This window comes from Prionailurus bengalensis, chromosome B1, assembly GCF_016509475.1.
Source record: "Prionailurus bengalensis isolate Pbe53 chromosome B1, Fcat_Pben_1.1_paternal_pri, whole genome shotgun sequence".
In the NCBI taxonomy this organism is placed as follows: Eukaryota; Metazoa; Chordata; class Mammalia; order Carnivora; family Felidae; genus Prionailurus; species Prionailurus bengalensis.
Genome location: NC_057344.1, coordinates 66,956,781 through 66,979,910, shown reverse-complemented (window position 1 = coordinate 66,979,910; position 23,130 = coordinate 66,956,781). Strand labels below are relative to the sequence as shown.

Genomic DNA, 23,130 nt, shown 5'->3' with positions numbered 1-23,130 from the left:
CAGTGCATAATTTAAATTAAGGGCAAAACTGGTTTGAAAGTTGGTGGGTAAGCTGAGGCACAGTATGGTAATAAATGATTATTTGCTTCTAATAGCTATATATTTCATGTATGTTGAGTCCCTATCTTGATTATCATGAGACTGTCCTGTTGTAATTTGTAACACTGAACAAGTATGCAGATCCAGGTATAAAAGAACATTGTAATTTTTCATAGAAGTGTAAAAATAATTACACACAGGAATAACAGACTTTTTTATTTATTTATTTATTTATTTTTAATTTTTTTTCAACGTTTTTTATTTATTTTTGGGACAGAGAGAGACAGAGCATGAACGGGGGAGGGGCAGAGGGAGAGGGAGACACAGAATCGGAAACAGGCTCCAGGCTCCGAGCCATCAGCCCAGAGCCCGACGCGGGGCTCGAACTCAAGGACCGCGAGATCGTGACCTGGCTGAAGTCGGACGCTTAACCGACTGTGCCACCCAGGCGCCCCCAGACTTTTTTTTTTAAATTCAAGTAACAGTCTATTCTTTTGACACTAAGGCAATTTTGATTCTTTTAAAAGTGTTGAAATGTGTCTTCAATACATTTATCAAACATTAAAACAGAATCATGTTTGGTATTTTAGTGTCAGTTTCATCCAAATTATACTATTTACAAAATTTAATTATGTATGTAAACATGAATCTGAAAACATTGAGATTTCTATCATTTCTCAGCTCTAGTATAAAAGAACAATTAAAACTTTTGTAAGTCACCAAGTGTAGCTGAAAATTACTGTAAAATAGCTGTGATGTACCCATTAAATACCACAGAGACAGCTACATTTTGCTGATGAATATTACTGAAAAGCTAAGTGATTTTCCAATTACCAATAGGACTATAAATTTATTAAATACAAACAGACAAAAAAACAAAAATATGCTTGTATGCTCTGGTTAAGACTTAATCTCCTGGGAAATAGGAAAACTTACCAAGACTTAAGACTGCAGACAAGAACTTCCATAGCATAACTTTCAGAATACATTGCTATGTATGAAGTTTCCCAGAAGAGGTAAATGATATTTGAGTGTTTTCGGAAGGATAGTGAAAATTGGCTTTGATAAGGTGCTGCTATAGTTCTTTTTTTTTCCATTCATACAGGAACAGATAAATGGTAGATATATGAACAAGTGGCATTAGAAGTAGCCCCTGATGACCTTTTAAGGCTGTAATGGTGGGTTGTCCATTTTCATCTTGTATTGATTTCCATGATAGTATTTATCCTTAGTATTTTTCTCACTTGAAAATTTATATAATATGATAAATTGTTATATATGATTAAACATATTGTTTCATCCTGTAAAATCTTTTACTACTGAATGTAAAATCCAGTCAAATTAACTTATTTCTCAAAAGAAAACCCTGTGAGGAATTTTTGAGTGGGAATCTGAAAGGCAATAAGGTTCTAAATTGCATTTTTTAAAAAATGCTTCAACTTTATGTAGATATAATTAAATGGAAGTTGGTTTGCCATACATGCTGACACTTCTCTGGGAATATATTCCATTGCCCAATATTTTCAGTTAATTTGCCTTTTATCTAGTTTCTTATTTTCTGACCCAAATCTGTTTCTCCCTCATGGCTTTCCTATTTCTATCAATGATGTCGTATTTAAAACCGGTCATGTTTACCTCTTTTTATGACCCATATTTATTCAGTTGGCATTTCATGTCTGGTTCCTTAATACACCTTGTTTCAAAATATATACTTTCAAATTATTCTCTTATATTAAAAACTATAAACTCACCTTATTGCAGCAGCCTCTCAACTGATACCTCTTCCTCTAATTTCCCTTTTCTTCAGTCAACTCTTCATTCCATTAAAAAATAATAAATTCTAGAGGCACCTGGGTGGTTCATTCATTTAAGCATCTGACTCCCGGTTTCGGCTCAGGTCATGATCTCACATGGTTCATGAGTTGGAGCCCCTACCTCAGGCTCTGCACTGATGTGTGGAGTCTCCTTGGGTTTCTCTCTCTCTCTGCCCCTCCCCCGTTCACTCTCTCTGTCTCTCTCAAAATAAATAAACTTACAATATTAAAAAATAATATTAAATTCTAAAAGTGCTGTTTTCACTGCCATTTCTGTTTTCAAAAATTATTGAGTCCCTATTGTCTGGATTAAGTCCAAACTCTTTACATTGGTTTCTTCTTCCTCTCCCACCCTCCCAAATCTGATCATAACCTACTTTTCTTACCTTATCAAATATCACCTTCTTTACATAAAACATTTACTTCTTCAGTTTCAGTCAAGGACCTCCCATATCATATTCCCATTCTTTGTTTCACACCTTTTCTCATTCCAGGGCCCTTCACTGCTATCACTTCACTTTTTACTCTGTTTAGCAGAAATATGCTATTTGATAGAGTTGTGTTTATTTGTTTGTTTGTTTGTTTGTTTAGTGCAGTTATCTCATAATTTTACCTTGGTTTTTCTAAACTTTCAGTGTTTACACATACCCACATTGTCACTGACATCATTATTTGCAATACAACTTACATTTTCTATAAAAAGATAAACTAAATTACCTTTTTTTGATTGTTCTCACTTTACTTGCCCTCTACCTCATCCCATCAATTTTCAAAATAATGCAGAGTACCAGACTATGTTTGAGCACGTGGAGGAAAAACAAAGCAAAACACTGTTATGCGCATTAAAACATTGAGTGAACTCAAGCGTTAAAATTTAAGAGGTTTATTCTCCTTTTATCAAGCAATGTCTACAGACAGAGCATCCACATGGTGTAAGCTACTGAAGAAGGATGTATGAGACAGACTTACATTAAATCATTAGACACTTTATATGGTTCATGTTCACAAGGGAGAAAATCGCTAAAAAGGAAAGCAGGTAAGTAGAAACATAAGCTGATCTTTGTTGTTTATTAAATCTACCTCCCATAATGTTTCCTTAAGCTAAGAAGAAATCTACTGTATCACACAGCTCAGGATGCTATATATACATAAGATATTACACACTATAAAATTTCAGGTTTCTAAGCAGTTTTATACAATTTAAACTTGAGTAAAATTTGTATTTAAAAAAGACCTTATTGGATTACCTTCAGTAAACGGAGGTCATTTCAACAGCCCATTAGCATTTTTAGCAACAATTAAAAAAAATAAGTAAAAAGATTCTCCAAACATGTAAGCTATTACTTTAAGCCTAGATAATTATCTGCTTATTTCAGTAAACCAACTTTCTAGTTTTAATCCACATCTACTGGCCTTTTATTTGCCCTTAAAAAAAAAGAAGCAATAATTTTTACTTCTATACAGTTTCTCAAATAAGAGGATTAGTTAGGTTTCAAACCATAGCACACAGTTAATGAGGGGGTCATTTAAGGATTATGTAGGAGTTGAGCAGAAGTTATTTAGGAAAGTTCTTAAGGAATGAAGTTCTTTGATGAGTTATATTTAAATTGCCAAGGCAATAGTGAAGTATGTCTTTACTCACCACTGTGGAGCTATCCCCTTATTTCCAATTTCTGCTACTAATTCTCCTAACCTGCTAATATTCATCAGTTCTTGGTGTTAATTTCCCCATATGAGGTTTACTCTAAGCAGATACAAATGGTACTACTTTTTAAAACTGAAAGTTCCTGCTGATTCAATTCTGGACTACATGAAAAGAAAGGAATCGATTCTGCTAATAATAAACATTTGTAAGCAGTTGACATCGCAGACAAACTTGCATTAAAAATACAATGCACTCCAATGATTAAAAGCAAAATGAATAGAGAATACATTGCAAACATTTTTTCATAATTATTTTTCCTCCTTTCCTCCTCATTTTCCATAGCATGCTGCAGACCATATAGTAAGTATTAAATAGAGTTTGTCACTGGTGTACGACCTAAGGCCAACTTATGCCTTCAAATGATATTTCGTTGAGGTTTAAACCAATGCTGAAGACAGGATTTGGTGTAAGAGATGTTAAACTTTTCTCTTTTAATGACAAAAGATTTGTAGTTATGAGGGTGTTCAGTATGCAGCTTTCAGCCTACTTTTTCCTCTTGTGACATTCCCTTCAAGGCACAAAAGATTATAAACAGTGGATGGGACATAATATTTTGAAGTAAGAATTTTAAGGTTCCACAATACCTTTTGAGTTCTAGTTTAAGCATACCAAAAGACAGAGAAAAAATAATAGATAAATCACTTCCAAAATGAAATGCTTAAAGTCATCTGAAATTCCCTGCAGTTATTTTTTAATTGTTTAAATTTCTACTTTGTTGGCTTGAATGTAATTATAGATTTGAATCTTGTGATTGATCTAGTTTTTTTATTAAATGTTGTGTTAAATATTTCCAGTCAACCAATATTACTAATTGTGTTCATCTTTGCAAAAGAAAAAATCTGTTTTATTTGGGTCTATCAAGTAACTTATGTTTGACTAGGGTGTGATCTTGAAAAGTTAAGCTGTAAATTTAAACAATGGGTTAAGTGCAATGTACTGGAAAACTCTTCATTCAATAATTATCTAATAGGGCTTCTAGGCATCTCCAACCCAAATGACTGTATTTCCTTTCTCAACTTCAGTGATCTCACAGTTTAACTTATTGAGTCGTCCATCTAGTATAAAGAGAGAGTCCTTGGAAGGTGTCATCAGGTACTGACCAAACAAGCCACTGTCCTGGATTTGCCTGTTCTTCTGGTTCCAAGGCCATTCTTCTGCCTTGAGTGGTTCCTTAAGACTCTTTATCATCTTAACCTTCCCAGAGGAGAGCTCCACAAAGAGCACATCAGTTTGTGTGCTTGAACTACCATAAATGTTGTATTGGTGAGCTTCAGTAAAGGATGGCTGAAATGCCAGATCAGATATGTGCAGATTTGTGTGAATATCAAAAGCCTCCTGTATTTCTCCTCGGATGGTAATGTACTGGACCCTTACAAGACCTCTCACATCATTAATGCTGACAAGATAGTGCCCATCTGGAGAGACATATGGAGTGCCCGTCACATCGCTATTGAATCCAATGACTGAGTCGGTTACACTGTCCACCATAAGCTGTGGTGGAATTGCCCCAGTGCTGTCAGGTTTGCAGCCAATAAAGTAGTATCCTCCCAAGTGTGTATATGCCAATGACTGAGGAATGCACTTATAGTCCATCAAGTTAATTGTCTTGATGTATGACATGGTTTCAAGATCAATTTTTTGTAATGCAGCTTCATCTTTGTGAAGAATAAATCCAAACCTGAAAAGATGAAAACCAGAGTTAGACAGGAAACTACAGAGGGGTAATCCCATATGAAAATGTGGAAAGGGCCATTGCAAGTCCACACATTAATTGTCAGGCTATGCAGCAATTTGTGTCACCATCGTGTTAGAATTAAACTTTAAAATTTTGCCACCCTCCTCCTTTCTCTAGGTCATTCCTTCATTACAGCTAAACAATTGTAACTCATGGTGTAGAAAACAAAATAATTAAAAGTAATATATCTAGTTAATTGGAACAACAAATTTTACTTTTACCATACAGGGGGAAAAAAGTAAAAATCATCTTGTGTGCTTCTAATCCTGATATTGAACAAGTTTGGTTTACTGCTACTAAAGTCAGCAAGAATAAAATACTTGAATATATAGGTATTTCACTCACTTCATTTCCTTCTTGTCTCATGACCAACAGAAAAATGTGACAGTCATCTCTACTTAGACAATTATCCACCACTTTCTACATTCTCATTTTAATAAACTTTACAGGACTACCTTAATAAATGAAGATTTTTTTTGCTAGAAAACTATTAAACTTCTATTTATTAGATTTTAGGATTACTTTGATTAACAACTTTTATGATTTTAACACTTATTATAAGTTTTAAATACAAGTTACATTTTTCAACCTTGCTATGCTTAAATTGTTATTGTTTCTGGTGGTATATCTAAGTTATATTGGTTATCTTATACTGAACAATGATAAACCTTAAAGATCTATGATATCTTCTGTTAAAGTTCATTTAAAAGTAAATATTTCTTATTTGTTTTGGGTCCTCTTTAACTACTTCAGTATTTTTCACAGCATTTGTCTGGAATACTCGCTACAAATTATTATAAGTCCCTGTGATGAATGTAAATGTATTTTTAAACTGAGACCCATAAGACCAGTGGGTTCTTATGAAAAATAAGTAAGTTAAATAAGGTAAAATGAGATGGGGGCTACTATACGAAATTATATCTGAAAGGATACTGGTCAATGAAGAACTCTACTTTTTTTGCTAGTAATATTGATTAAAACACAACCTAGTATTTGTTAATAATATTATTATTTTTTGTTAATAATATTGATTAAAACACATCCTAATATTTTCAAAAGCTCCTTAAATATAAAAAAAGGCATCTATTATTACACTGACTGTGCTTATAAATGAAAAAAAATAAGATGACTTGTGACAATGTAAAACAAACAAAAACTCTAATGATTACCAATTATGTTATTGTCACCTGCAGGAATCATTTTCAATATGCTAATATTTACACAAAATTTTATTTATGTAAAAATGACCATTTCCACACATAACACATACATATAGTGCATTTGGGGTAATAGTTCCTGAAAATTTCAAATATAAGCACATGGCAAGCTCAAAAATATAAATAAACTCATCTTTAATATCATAGAGAAGATAAGATGAATGTTGTCAAACATCAGTCCTGTGTTGTAATTGTAGAAAGCAGTAAGTGCATAAGCACAAATACTTTACTGAAATGGATATAAAGTTGTAACTGCTTCTATGTTCTCATATTATATATGGTTGGGAAACCATATTGTAATTTTCGCTATATTTGAACATTGGTGAAGAGACTATTTGTCCTTAGAGAGATTACAACTCCATCTATACAAAAGAAAAACTACAATGTATACCTAATCCTTTTTTAAAAAAAGTTTTAAGCATTTATTGAACATCTACCGAATACAAGGTGCTGGGAATATATTAAGGACCAACATATCTCTCCCTGCTTTTAATGAGTCTAGGAAATGATTAATAAAAAAATGACAACTTAGTGATTAATGTTTAATTATAGCATTCTGCTATACTATGACTTAATTTAGTAATTATCACTTATTCTATTTACACGAGATGGAATAAAGTAATCATTTTGAAAATAACATTTCTGGTGTATTTCAGAATGACATTCACCATTTCTGCTTATTTCCTGGATCCTTCTCTCTCCTGTGTCCTTAATAACTATGTGTCATTTCAGTAAAGACAGCTCATACCATACCTATTTAGGATAAAGTTTTAGTTTTAATTATAATGATATGAAGAAACATTAATATTATTAAAAACACTTCTTAGTTTTTCCACTAAAATATTAATAACCTAGCAAAGCTCTTAAATACTACTGAATATTAAAAAATAGAAAAGAAACCAAACCTCAAACTGAAAACTGAGTCCCATTGTTTTTTGTCAACATCAAAACACTGTAAAATCCTAGATATCACTCTCCACTCTCCTACTTGTCTTAATAAATAATTAATTTTGATTATTGTAAAGGGATATTTTTCCATTAATGGATAATCATTAAGGATATGCAAGTGTGTATATGATTGTATGTGCTATTATTTATGAAATTTTGAATAATAATGGAAGATATCGTCTTTTTTATGTTTCGTGTTGTACATGTGCCCAGAGACAAAAGCAGTAACATTCACACTTAATAAAAGCAATAAGCCAATCAGGTTTTGGCATTTCAGCTCCTCTCTTAACCTTGAGTCTCCCAGTCCCTTGGCAATGGTTTTTGAATGCTAATGAAGAAGAATGAGAAAGCTCCAACTACTCATGAACTATTTTAACTCTAATACTAAAGAATGCACTCAAGTTTTCTGTGATACAATCCGGCCTCTTTTGGAGGTAATTAAAATTTTTAAAAATGGTCCCGTTAAAAATGCAAAAGCTCCATGTGGGGTGATAAAATTACATCTATTTTGGCATCCATGCTGCATGCTCCTTTAGGACTAGAGATCTAGCTACATAAGCAGATGCATGAGAATGCCTTCAATTTTTCACTACTGATTTATTGGGTAGGAAGTGGTGTCTCTAATTCAAAATTTCCCTCTAGTACAGATTGATATTCAGAAATCTCCCACTGTTCATTAGTCTGTGATTAATATTTACGAGGCTCTCAGCTTTCATGCCTGCTTAGTATAATAAAATCCTGCACAGTACTAGGCCTAACATAGTTTGTCTAATATTTGTCAGAATGTGTATAGGAAGTTCCAGACTGTAAGAAATGAGAGGTAAAACTTACTCTCGGAATCACTTCTTTTACTAGGAAATTAATAAACCTAGGAAAGTGTGACCTCCCAGCGCGGCATTGTGTGGATTTGTTGTTGGAGCCGGTGAGGAGAATTAGAGCTGTGTTTTTCTTTCCCAAATTTCTGAAGTGTAATCAATCTAGTTCATTATAGATGTTTTTAAAAATTTCAACTTTAATTACTGCTTTTGTACTTTAAGGTGAGGTCCTGAACTGATTCATACAAGAGAACTTGTTTTGGACGATGTAAAGGTTTTCAGTCCAGGCTGATTTAGTCTCATGATCCAGTTTTTCAAGGTAATAGATAGGTGACTTTGCGTAAAGTCCTCGACTGCCATGAGTTTCAATGTTTTCATTAGCAGAAAAAGGATAAAAGTACTACCTTGCTTTGAGGATAAAAGTGAAATGTGTGTTCTTACCAGGCAAACAGTACATCCTTAATAAATAGAACTTGCTTATGCTTTACACTGTAACTAACATCATTTTCCTATTGTCAATCAAATAGGATATTTCCTGTGGGACAGCAGATTGTTATAATTCATAAATGGGGAAAAGAAAAACAAATTATTGATTTTTCTATATAGCCAGCATTCCCAGTTTTTAAAGATTTATTTATTTTTTTTTTAATTTGTTTTGAAAGAGAGAGAAGGAGAGAGAGTGGGGTAGGGGTAGAGAGAGAGGGGGAGAGAAAGAGATCTCACAAACCATGAGATCATTACCTGAGCAGAAATCAAGAGTCAGACACTTAACTGACTGAGCCACCCAGGTGCCCCAGTCTTCCCAGCTTTTAAAATAAGCACATCATGTTACTCAAATGTGGCAAGATTTTTCTACTTGTGAATGTAGCAGAGATCGCACTGACAATAGAAATTCACATTTTTATTCTTGCTCTCACTTGTGCCAACAGGATCTATGGCTGGAACACACCTCACCCAAAAACCAAGTCTCTCACATTGTTAGGAACGAAGGCGGTCAGCTCACTCCTTTGCTTGGAGGTGCTGTTTCAGTTGAGGGCCTGGAGCACTGAGTCATGGTGTGCTGGGTGATTTTGACGTCGGCATAGATGATGGAATTTGAAACAGATACCTGTCTTACTCAAGAATTTTCACTAAAAGTGAAATTCACTAAAAGAAAATTTTGTAGGCAGCTTTAGGACACGGATGTCTAAAGACACAGAAAACTGCAGTCAGAGTTTATGTCATGGCAATTCAAGAGCCTTGCAAGGGAAGTTATTTGGCAGAGAAGGGGAAAGAACAGATATTTAGAAACAAACATGGCTGAAATACCATGAAGCCGAATAAAGAGCTGCTCAAAGACCTCCACATCCCACAAGACCAGGCTGCATTTTTTGCATTTGAGTAATGTTTGATTTCCCCAGATGTCTCACCCAGTTCCCAAATGAGTCTGATCACAGAGTCTCACAGAGCAATTTTCCAGTTATTGTCACCTCACATCATCTGCCGTGTTAGTTAGTCTGCCCCTATTCTGCTTTTTGAGATACTACTGAAGGAATTTCAGAATTACAATTAATAACCTGTATTACCTTTCATGGTCGGTGCCAAGAATGTTAATAATCTAAAGCTTGGGGTGAAAGAAACTCATAAGATTTGCAGAATAACAATTATTTTATCTCCTGAGTCTTAATACCACCTTTCCCCAGAGTCCTCATAGATTCTCACCTGAACAGCTCGCCCTACTGCTGACTTTTAGTATTTACCCAGTGAGATCACCGCCCCCCCCCATACTACAAGCTGGGAAGTGTCCCTGATGCTCCCTCTCCATTCCTACATGACTTCTTTCCTCATACCCTACCATCTACACCTCCCCAGATTTATTTTTTTTAACGTTTATTCATTTTTTGATAGAGAGAGACAGAGTATGAGTGGGGGAGGGGCAGAGAGAGAGGGAGACATAGAATCCAGAGCAAGGTCCAGGCTCTGAGGCGACAGCACAGAGCCTGATGTGGGGCTCCAACTCATAAACTGTGAGATCATGACCTCAGCTGAAGTCGGACGTTTAACCAACTGAGCCACCCAGGTGTCCCTACACCTCCTTAGATTTTAAAACAAGTATTTCTATGTATATCAATGAATGCAAAGGGGAAGTTGTAAGTACAGATTGGATGTATTTGGGCATCGGATTCATCAGACACTCTGTCCTGTTATAAAAACAGCACTGATGTCTATTACTGATGTCTCAGTAATAGAAACCATGTTCTTTGAAATAGAGCAGAATAATTTCAACAGCCCTAGGAATTAGTTGTATTGAGGCACAACATCCAAAACATATTATCATAATTAGTACTTCATAATAGTAGTGGGCAGGATTATTAATACCTTGTTTTTTTAATTGGATAATAAGTACCTTGTTTTTTTTTAAATTGGAAGGTAAGAGATGCTTAACAGATGATAAGAAACAAAAATTATAACTTCCTCTCCATATAATTAATATAGAAACTCACATATACAATGTGCTGTTGAAATGACATCTTCCATTGTGTAACAGCTGACAGAGAGTTTTCATGGGCACAAAGCATAAATCTGACATGAGCCATTATTCACTAGTTTATGAATTCCTTTATATTTAGTTGTTTTCTATTATCCCAGACTGACCCTTGTAAGAAAAGATTGAATGCTGTTCCTACTCAAGTACCAGAGGATTTAGTTTTTATCTGAACTTCACATAAATAGCTCAGTAAAACACACCTGTTCATAAATAGTAGTCACATTCATATTCGGGATATGGGAAGCACAGAGAAATAAAATTGACACATTTAGTAGAGATTTATAACTAGGGCAAGGACAGTTTTTGAATAGACCTAATGCTTTGATGCGTTTGAGAAATGGTACTACTTTGAAGTTTTCTGTTTTCAAAACATAGGTTGGAAAAGCTAGAATGAACCACAGGATGCCCCCTGCCTGCCTTTTTAAAGTATATTATAGAAATTCTATAGTAAAGATTTTAACATTACTTCACCTACTTTTACTTTTAGAAATTTTTCCTTTAAAAAGTGGAATGTGTTTTGGAATACTAAATTCCCTACTTTCTTCCCTCTCTGGTACCCTATTGTTCTGATCTGTAGAAAGTTTGATTCTTCTAGGCCAAATCAAAACATAAATGCATAATTTGATTACAGTATATTCATGATGTCTAATTGCTTGATAGAATTAATACAGTGTCTAGAGGTCTATCACTTCTAGTGTCCAGAACATTAAAAAATAAATAAATAAACAAACAAACAGATTTATTAAGAATTCTGTGCACACCATATATACTACAGAACATATTTCAAAAACCAAAGTCCTCAACCTCTTTTTGAAGAGCTTAAAAACTTAAGGAAAAAACAAAACAAACAAACAAAAACAAAACAAACAAAAACAAAAACAAAACACCCTGACACCGACACCTGTGCTTTCAGATGGCATTTTAAAAGTTTGGTTGCTCTCCTTAATTTGGTCTTGGAAAAACATGAAAATCTGAAAATAGGAGCCTCTTGAATCTTACCCATTTTTCTGATTAGGATATGTTTTAGGCAGGAGTTGACAAATGGAGCAGGGATGCCAGAGTGGAAATGGAGTTAGTAATTAGAAGAAAGAAATAATTTGTGAATATAAAGGTGGAAATACAAAAGGAAAGTAAAACAAAGGCAAGAGCAAAGTCTGTTAATAAATAAAATACTACTGAAGTATCCATTGCATACTTACAAGAAAGAAATAATGGGTGAGAAAAAGATTCAGTAGGAACTAGGTCTGTCATGAGTTGGGTTCTAGATACTGTATGACCAAATTCAATATTATTCACGCCCTGCTATGTTCAGTACACTTTGTACAACCTTATAAAGGAAATGGAGAGGAAATAAATGATTCCTATCCTTAAGGTAATTATAGTCAAACAGTGGGGTGCTTATAATTGTATGCCCTGACTTTCAAAAAGTGTTTAGGGAGCCTCTTCAAAGATGAGAGAAGGGATGGATATAGTCATATCCCTGTTTCAGCTACTAATTTACATTTCTGTTATGCTAGGCTTTCACTTGAAGAGAGAGTTTATATTAGTCTGGATCCCAGAAGGAAAGGAATAAATTTCAATTAGAATAAATCAAGGAGGCTGCAATAAAGAGTCTGTTTACAGTGAAATAGAAATTGGTCACAAGAGACAGTGCAGTAATATGGGGAGAGTAATAATAAGGCTGTTGTCACTACTTTATCTGGGAAGGAAGGAGTTATATAGAGAGGTGCCTCTTGTGAGTATCTGTCTCCTTTGATCTAAAGAAACAGCTGATTGCTTACAAAACAGCAGACATGGGGTGGGAGGAGTGGGGGAATAAGCAGTGGGAGGGTAGGGTGGGTTCTACACTCTGGTCTCATGCTCCTTCTTCATGCAATCTCCAGTCAGGCTTTTCACTGGCCCAAACAACCGGAAGCCATAGTATCCAGCCTTCTGGGATAGAAAACAAGATAGTGAAGGCTAGAGTGTGTACCGGGGGATAGAAATGCAAAGCAGCAGCCACAGATTCCCTTGGCCAAAGAGACTTGAAAAAAATGAATTCTAGTGAATATACAGAGCTACATCAAGTAAGGATTGTGACATGTGACATATACATTTAGTCTCTTTTTTATAAATTAATTTATTTTTGAGAGAGAGATACAGAGCACAAGTGGGAAGGGGGCAGCGAAAGAGGGAGACACAGAATCTGAAGCAGGCTCCAGGCTCTGAACTGTCAGCACAGAGCCTGATGTGGGGCTCAAACTCATGAACTGTTAGAGAACATGACCTGATCATGAGATTAACAGATTAACCGAATGAGCCACCCAGGTGCTCCTATATTTAGCTTCTAATTGGAATCATTTGACAACTGATAAAGAAAAATTGTGTAACTTTCCAAGCTGGGAGATGAAACATTATTTTTTAGGTGTATTTATTTATTTTGAGAGAGAGAGAGAGAGAGAGAGAGAGAGAGGGAGAGAGAGGAGGGTTTAAAGGGAGAGGGAGACAGAGAATCCCAAGCAGGTTCCATGCTCAGCCCAGAGCTGGATGCTAGACTAAATCTCAGGACCTCAGCAGAGATCAGATGCTAAAGAGTCAGATGCTTAACTGACTAAGCCACTCAGGCGCTGGGGAGAAGGAACATTCTTGATTTTTTTTTTCCACCTGAAATAAATGCTTCTTTAGATAGTACTTTCTTATTTCTGGTAAAGCTTTAGAAAATGTCTCTTACCTTTCGTTACTGGTTAAATATTTTCAGTAATTGTTGTGTAATAAATGTATCAAATTCATGTATTGAAGCCCTAATCCCCATTGTTTTTGGAGCTGGGGCCTTTTGGAAGAAATTAGGTTGTGAGGGTGAGCCTTCATGGATTAGATTCGTGCCCTTGTAAGAAGAGTCATAATAGAGAAGATTTCTTGCTATCTCTGCCACGTGAGGACACAGTAAGATGACGGCAGTCTACAAATTTGGAAGAGGGCTCTGCCCAGAACCCAAACATGTTGACATCCTGATCTCTGACTTCCTAGCCTCCTGAACTATGATAAATAAATTTCCATTGTTTAAGCCAGCCAGTCTGTGATATTTTGTTAAAGCAGCCTGAACTGGCTAAAGCAAACCTCTTATCAGAGAGGTGCTTCTACATTTCTTGAAATGGGGTTGAAGCATTGGAACTGGGTAAGGCATAGAGCCTTGAAAGGTTTTGAGGTGCATGCTAGAAAGAGTCAATACTCCTGTGTAGAGGCCACTAAAGACATTCCTGGTGAGGGCTCGGAAATAAAAGAGGAGGGCTGGAGAGAAAGCTTTCATCTTCTTAGAGAATTCATAAATAATCATGAACAGAATGTAGAAATATGGATGGTAAAGGCCACTCTGATGAGGTTTCAGATGGTAATGAGGAATATGTTATTGGAAACTGGAAGAAAGGCATTTCCTTACGGTAAATTGACAGAGAATTTAGTTAAACTACGGTAGTGTTCTAGCATTTTATGGAAAGTAGAACTTGAGAACGATGAAATTGGATAATCAGCTGAGATTTATAAGCCAAGTGTTGAAAGAGTGATTTGGTTTCTCCTGATACTTATAGTAAAGTGAGCAGAAATAAATGAATTAAAGAGAGAATTGTTAAGCAAAAAGGACCCAAAACATAAATATTTGGAAAAATTTTAGCCTGTCTATAATACAAAAAAAAAAAAAAAAAAGGAAATGCTTGTTCAGAAAAGAACATTAAGGGTGGGGAAGACCAGCCCCTTAATAAGGAGGTTAACATAGTGTGAACCACAGAAGTAATCAGCTACCCCTGCAGGGAGAGTGCCAGTTTGAACTGAAGGGGATGGAGACTGGATGGAATGAAGGAAAGCTCTTAGATGTCCTGAATTTTATGGGATGAGCCCACACAGCTATTTTTAAAACTTTTTTTTAACATTTATTTATTTTTGAGAGACAGAGAGAGGCAGAGCATGAGCAGGGGAAGGGGGGGGGGGAGAGAGAGAGAGAGAGAGAGAGAGAGAGAGAGAGAGAGAGATACAGAATCTGAAACAGGCTCCAGGATCTGAGCTGTTTGTTAGCACAGAGCCAGACGTGAGGCTCGAACTCATGAACTGTGAGACCATGACCTGAGTTGAAGTCAGACGCTCAACCAACTGAGCCACTCAGGCGCCCCTCCCACACAGCTATTTATCTGTGAACATGCATTATTATTCAAGATAAAGGAAAAAAAAATGACTCCAAGGTGATTCAGTGATCATGAGGGCTACAGTCTCAGTTTGAAAGAGACAAAACATCACCCAGAAGCTTGGGGGTGCAACCCTCACCCTACGGAGCTGCAGGGACATGGCCACCCACCGCAGTGGGTCTGGAAGTCAGAACATCAAGTCAAAAGGGGTTATTCTCAAGCCTTAAAATCTTAGGGAGTTTTGCTTTCCTAAATTTTAGACTTGTCTGGGACTACTCACCACTTCCTTCTTATTTCTCCCATGTGGAGTGGAATGTCTATCCTATGCCAGCACCATCATTTTATTTTGGAAGCATATAACATATTTGATTTCATAGGTTCACAGCTAGAGAACAATTTTGCCTCAGTGTGAATCAAAGTCTTTCCCATATCTAATTTAGATGACATTTAGTTAAGACTTTAGACTTTAGATTTGATGCTGGAACAAGTTAAGACCTTTGGGACTGTTGGAATAGAATGCGTGCATTTTGCATGTGAGAAAGACATGAATTTGAGGAATCAGGGGTGGAATGCTATGACTGAATTGTGTCTCCCCCACACCTCAAATTCGTATGTGGAAGGCCTAATCCCCAATGTGATATTATTTGGAGGTGGAGCTTTGGGGAGGAAATTTGGTCATGAGGGTAGAGCCCTCCTTAATGGGAATGGTGCCCTTAAGAGAAGAGACATGGAGATATGATCTCTCTCACTGTCAGCCATGGGAGGACACAGCTTAAGGCAGCTATCTGCAGATCAGGGAAAGGGCTCACGACCGAAACTCGAGCGTGTTGGCAGCCTGATATCTGACTTCCCAACCTCTAGAAATACGAGAAATAAACTTCTGTTGTTTGAGCCATCCAGTCCACGGTACTTTGTTAAATTAGCAGAACTAAGTTAGAAATCTGTGGTAAAAGTTATGCACATGATTAATACCAGTGGTCGTATTATTATTTTCCCATTACTTTTACATTTTCTTTAGGTAAAGCTGCATGAGTAATTTGTGTTTAACAGGCTAAAAGTTTAAAAAATATGCTTAGAAATTTACCTGTATTTGGTAATTTTTAAAATTGTCTTAATCTGTGTATATGTTCTCAGTATGCAGAGTAAGGGAAAGGGGAGGACTTTGTTTTATTTTGTTTTGTTTGCATTTTTTATTCATTTAAATGACGAAGTGGTGTATATCTCATACGGTGTGTTTTGTTCTTTCAGCACTACGTTTTAAAGATATATTCATGTTACTCTGCATGTTTACTATACTGCTTTATAGTCACTCATAGGAAATCTATAGTAATATCCACCATATTTTACTTAATCACTTCCTTAATAATAAGCGTACTCATGTGGCTTCATTAAATTGGTGGGTTGGTTGGTGGCTGAGCTTGGCAAGAAAGCCTGAGATGGATGAGCCTTCCTCTCTCCATGTGGTTTTCTGTCCTTCAAGGATGTTCACAAGACTTCCATCAAAGGTGACTGCAACATTCTAAGAGGGAAAGCTCCTGTCAAGCCTTTGCCTCACTTGTGTTTGCTTATGTTCCTGGAAAGAAATAACATGCTTAGGGGCAATGTGCAAGGAGAGTCACCAAAAGCATGGATACTGGGAGATAGGATTCACTGGAGATCATTATCATAAAAAATTATCATATAAGGTAATGGCTCAATTGTTTTTTTTATTCTTTTTCTTTATTTTTTTTAATGTTTATTTATTTTTGAGAGAGAGAGAGAGAGAGAGAGAGAGAGAAAGAGAGAGAGAGTCAGTGGAGGAGGGGCAGAGAGAAATGGAGACACAGAATCTGAAGCAGGCTCCAGGCTCTGAGCTGTCAGCACAGAGCCTGACCCAGGGCTCAAACTCCCAAACCATGAGATCATGACCTGAGCGGAACTGACTGAGGCCCTCTCATTTTTTTTTTTATTCTTAAGATAGTTACCTATTAGCATTATTTTATTGAATAGTCCATCATTTCCCATTGATTTGGAGTGTCACTTGTTGGCCTACATGCATTTTGTCTATGTCTGAATGTTCTGTTTCTTTCAGCAGTCTTTCTCTTTCCTCATACTTTTTGCACTATTTTATTCATTGAGCCTATAATATGTATAAATATCCAGGAGAATGAATCTAACAATTTTCTTTTTCAAAACTTATTGGCTATTTGAGTGAGTGCGTGTGTATGTGTCTCTGTGTGTGTGTGTATCTGTGTTTGTGTGCCTGTGTGTGATGTTACACAAACTTTTCAGTTTATCAGGTTAGAACACGATTAGAACTTTTATCTTATGGGGCACCTGGGAAGCTCAGTGGGTTAAGTGTCTAACTTCTGACCTCAGCTCAGGTCATGATCTCAGGATTCTCTTGAGTTGGAGCCCCGCCTCTGGCTCTATGCTGACAGAGTGGCCTGCTTGGGATTCTCTCTTTGCCCTTCCTTCCCTACCCTTTTCCTCCCCCTTCTCCCCACACACTATCTCTCTTTCTCTCTCTCTCAAAATAAATAAATAAACTAAAAAAAATTAAAATGTTGATATATGAGGTGTTTATTAATTTACATAGTAACTGAGTTTTAACATTTTTAAAATAATTTCTATTTAAAATAATTAAATAATAATTATTTTATTAATTATATTATTTATATTAAATATATTAAATACATTAATTAATTATAATTAATTAATTGATTAATGATAAATTATTTTTTATAATTTATTTATATTTTATAATTTATTTATATTTTATAATTTATTTATATTAATTATAAATTAATTAAAAATATAATTAATTATAAATAATTAATTAATAATTATAAATAATAATATTTAAAATAATATCTATCTATGTATTTCTATTTATTTGATTGATTTTTTAATTTGATTCATTTTTAATTGCTGTATCAAGAAAAATTAATTTTTTCTTGGGTATATTCATAGATATTTTACCTTTTACTTGCTAATAATAATAGATTCTTTTTTCCATTATATCTCCTGATTGGTTTTGTTCATATGCATAAAGTTATTAATTTCTGATATTAATTTTGTGCCCCTTAACATTTTGAATTACTTTATTTTAGGTCTCCAGACTGTATTCTACTGTTATTTATATTCAGTCATATCATTTTTAGAGATGAATAATTTTACCTCCTCTTTTCTAACCAAATTAAGTCTTCATTTTGATCATTGCAGTGGCTAGTACTTTCCTCTTATTTTTAAAATATATATTTCTGGGACGCCTGGGTGGCTCAATCGGTTAAGCGTCCGACTTTGGCTCAGATCATGATCTCAGGGTCTGTGAGTTCGAGTCCCGCGTCGGGCTCTGTGCTGACAGCTCAGAGCCTGGAGCCTGCTTTGGAATCTGTGTCTCCCTCTCTCTCTGACCCTCCCCCATTCATTCTCTGTCTCTCTCTGTCTTAAAAAAATAAATAAGCATTAAAAAAATTAAAAACAAAATAAAATAAAATAAAACATATATTTCAAAATTGGCCTTAATCTAGTGGTGTTTCAACAATATATAAAAATATTGATGGAAAGAATAAAAATTTCAGAAGCAGACATATGTGTTATGTGAAAGTTAAAATATAATAATAATAATAATAATAATAATAATAATGGTTTATTAAAACTGTAGAGAAGATATAGGCTACATTGTACGTTGAGATAATCACCTATCTAATAAGAAAAATGTATATATAATTCATTTTCTGTGTAAAATAATACCTAGATAGGGGAAGGAGTTAAAATTACACTAATACTAAATAGTATTAAAAGATTGGTATTAAACAACAGTATAATAACAGCATTAAATGCATCAACAATTTAAATATTGGGGAAGATGATACCTTTTAAAGAAAAACCTTACATTCTTAAAGTCTAGAAGTGAAGCTTGATAAAGGTGATTATATTTTAAAAATGAACAATGGTTAATGCAATCCATAAAATGAGCAAAATATAAAAGAAGAATTCAATATTCTGACTATAAAATGAATTACTAAAATCAAAAAAGCAAGAAGTTAAAAAAAATTTAGCAAACAAATAGCTATTCCTCATGTGAGGGGGGGAGAATTAATTTAACCCCCCCCCCCCAAATGTGGTATTTATTTTCACCAATCCATTGGTAACAAAAATAAAGTATGTTTACAACCAGCACTGATTCTGGGGTGCCTGGGTGGCTCAGTCAGTTAAGCACCTAACTCTTGATTTCAGCTCAGGTCATGATCTCACAGTTTCTGAGTTTGGGTCCTGAGTCAGTGTCTTCACTGACAAAGCGGAGGCTGCTTGGGATTCTGTCTCCCTCGTTCTCTGCCCCTTACCCTCTGGCGCTCTCTCTCTCTCTCTCTCTCTCTCTCTTAAAAAAAATTAAACAGGGAGCCTGAGTGGATCCTTCCATTAAGCATCCGACTTCAGCTCAGGTCATGATCTCACAGTTTGTGTGTTTGAGCCCCATGCCCCGCTTTGGAATCAGTTCTGTGCTGACAGCTCAGAGCCTGGAGCTTGCTTCAGTTTCTGCCCCTCCCCTGCTCATGCTTTGTTTCTCTCTGTCTCTCAAAAATAAATAAACGTTAAAAAAATAAAAATAAAAAAGGAAATAAACATTATAAATCCAACATTGGTAAAGATCTGATCAAATAGGTGTTCTCACTTACTGCTGTTAGAAGCATAGATAATTTAGGCTTTTTGGAGAATGATTTGATGTTACCTTTTAATATTAAAATATGACTCTGCTTTAATGACGCAATAACATCTCTCAGTATCTCCTCTTAATTAATGCTCATAAATGACCACAAAGTAACATTCGTAAGGATATTCACTGCAGCTTTGGTTGCAATAAAGAAATTTAAAAATAATTTAAATGTCAAACAGTAGAGGAATGCTTAAATACACTATGAACAACCAAAAAAAGAAATCTCACACTATACAAAATCTTGCAGCTATACAAATGATAGGTTATTGACAAATGACATAGAGGTCTCTCCAAAATGGTTAATTTTTAAAGACATACCAGATTTAAAGGAATACTAGATATTTTAATGCATTTATGTGTAATTGTTTCAAGAAATGGATTGAAAGTTTATTCAGCAATATGTCTCGTCTTCTAAAGAGAAAAGTTCTAAGAGTGCTTATAAAAGGAGTACTTATTATTATATAAACTTCTTGATGGTTTCAATATTGCATATATATTTCAAAATATATAAAAAAAACAAGCAGCTACATAAGTTTTCAACTAAAGAAAATTAGAGACATTTTAGTCTCTAATCATCATTTTCATTTCACAAATTAGGAATATATAATGGTAAAGAGTGTTCAATGAAATTGGCGCTTATATTGCTAATAACAGTGGAATTGCACGTGAAAAATATTTAGTAATTAGCATGAAGGATCTTTCACATATTTCTACCCTTTTTAGTAGTAATTCACTTTCTAGTTGACTATCCTGAGAAAACAATAATAAACAGGAATGAAGCTTTGTGTATAAATACACTCATAATATTATTATGTATTGTAGTAAATATATGTAAGCAACCAAAAAGACCATATATGAATGAATATGTAAATGGTAATAGAGACACTTGATGCAATAGAGTACACATGTTGAAAATATAAAACACTAATTTAGGATTAATGTTCATTCAGTGAAGTTATAACAAAAAAGCACAATATTGTATGGATGATATGATTAAACCATTAATAAGAAACTAAACAAAGCCCATGCTTGCACTGAAGGTAAATATACCCAAAGTTTCACTTTTTGATCAAGTTTAGAGACTGAATTAGCTCATTTTTTAAAGTCTGCCATCTTTGTTCAAAGAGAATAGTCTACTTTTGTAACAAAAAATATATCATATATTTCTATGTGCTGATAGAAATAAAAGAGTATGTATTAAGTCTGGATAAAAAGCCCAGGTAGCACTCATTATAACTGCTCAATGTTTCAATCTTGAATATGCACTTATTAAGTGGCTAAATAAATGAACAGACTGTGAACCCACAATTATATAGTCAATTAACCTTCAAGAAAAAGAGGCAAGAATATATAATGGGAAAAAGATAGTCTCCTCAACAAATAGTGTTGGAATAACTGGACAGCTACATGTAAAAGAATGAAATTTGATCACTTTCTTATACCATACACAAAAATAAACTCAAAATTCACTAAGGACCTAAATATCAGACATGAAACCATAAACATCCTAGAAGAGAGCACAGGCAGTAATTTCTCTGACATTGGCCATAGCAACATCTTTCTAGATATGTCTCCTGAAACAAGAAAAACAAAAGCAAAAATATACTATTGGAACTACATCAAAATAAAAACCTGTGCAGCAAAGGAAATAACCAACAAAACTAAAAGACAGCCTACTGAATGGGAGAAGATATTTGCAAATGACATATCTGAGAAAAGGTTAGTATCCAAAATACATAAAGAACTTATACAAGTCAACATCAAAAACAAATATTTCAATTAAAAATAGGCAGAAGAAATGAACAGACACCTCTCCAAAGAAGACATACAGGTAACCAACAGACACATGAAAAGATGTTCAAGATCAGTCATCGTCAGGGAAATACAAATTAAAATACAATGAGATATCACCTCACACCTGTTGCAATGGCTCAAATAAAGAACGCAAGAAACAAGCATTGGGGAGGATGTGGAGTAAAGGAACTCTTTACTGCACTGTTGGTGGGAATGCAAACTGGTGCAACCACTGTGCAAGAGTATAGAGATTCCTCAAAAAATTAAAAATAGAACTACCATATGATCCAGTAATTGCAAGAGTGGGTTTTTACCCAAAGAATATAAAAACACTGGTTCAAAGGGATATATGCAGTCTTTTATTTATTACAGCATTATATACAGCAGCGAAACTATGGAAGCAATACAGTGTCCATTGATAGATGAATGGATAAGGAAGATATAATGGAATATTCTTCAGGCATAATAAAAAGTGAAATCTTGCCATTTGCAACAACATGATGGATCTAGAAAGTATAATGTTAAGCAAAATAAGTCATTCAGAGAAAGAATAATACCATATGATATTTCACTCATATGTGGAATTTAAGAAACAAAACAAAGAAAAAAATAAGAGACAAACCAAAAAATGGACTCTTAACTACAGAGAACAAACAGATGGTTACCAGAAGGATGGTGAGTTGGCGGGGGGGTGGGTATGGGTGAAATAGGTGAAGGAAACTAAAACTACACTTCTCTTGATGACCACTTAATAATATATGGAACTGCTGAATCGTTATGTTGTACACTTGAAACTAATATAACAAAGTATGTTAATTATACTGGAATTTAAATAAATAAATAAATAAATAAATAAATAAATAAACAAATAAATAAATGTACAGACTATGCTTCATGCTTCAGTAAAAATTCATCCATGTAAAGACTTATCTGCAAAGAACGATAGACTTACTGGAAAAAACATTTTGAAAATACCAGAGTAGGGGTGCCTGGGTGGCTCAGTCAGTTGAGCATACAGCTTTGACTCAGGTCATGATCTCATGGTTCATGAGTTTGAGCCCCACCTCCGGCCCTGTGTTGACAGCTCGAAGCCTGGAGCCAGTTTCTGATTCTGTGTCTCCCTCTCTCCTCCCTTCCCCTGCTCATGCTCTGTCTCTCTTTCTCTCTCAAAAATAAATAAACATTTAAAAAAAAAAGAAAATACCAGAATATGTTTTGATGTTAAATTAAATGAAAAACATGTAAATACAAATAATACCTGCACTGAAGATAATGAAACAATAAATTCATAGTATAAATAAGAATATAATAGTTGAATATTAGAGGACCAATGGAAAATGTTATGATTTGTAATACTAATAAATAATTTGCATAGTAAAATGAAATTAAAATTTTGCTTGAAGAAAATGGTTTGCAGCTGTAATTTTGTTTTATTTTATCTTCAAATTATTTTTTTTTTACCATTTATTTACTTTTAAGAGACAGAGACAGATTGTGAGTGGGGGAAGGGTAGAGAGAGAAGGAGGCACAGAATCCCCAGCAGGCTCCAGGCTCTGAGCTGTCAGCACAGACCCCGACGCAGGGCCCAAACCCACAAACTAAGTTTTCGCAGCTGTGATTTTAATAGATAGAAGAATGCAGCAGAAAACAATGGAATGGAAAAATTGGAAACAGGAAAGTTTTCTC

At 34.8% G+C, this 23,130-nt stretch overlaps 1 protein-coding gene across 3 annotated transcripts in view; it reads right to left on the bottom strand.

Moving 5' to 3' along the window:
• Window positions 1-2,720: 2,720 nt before the first annotated feature.
• FSTL5 (follistatin like 5) overlaps window positions 2,721-23,130 on the bottom strand; it is a 796,843-nt gene continuing 776,433 nt past the window's right edge. For all 3 annotated transcript variants that reach the window (XM_043566311.1, XM_043566327.1, XM_043566320.1), the window contains exon 16: window positions 2,721-5,236. In XM_043566311.1, the coding sequence (XP_043422246.1) occupies window positions 4,534-5,236 (703 nt within the window). In that variant the 3' untranslated portion in view covers window positions 2,721-4,533. The remainder of the gene's footprint in view (window positions 5,237-23,130) is intronic.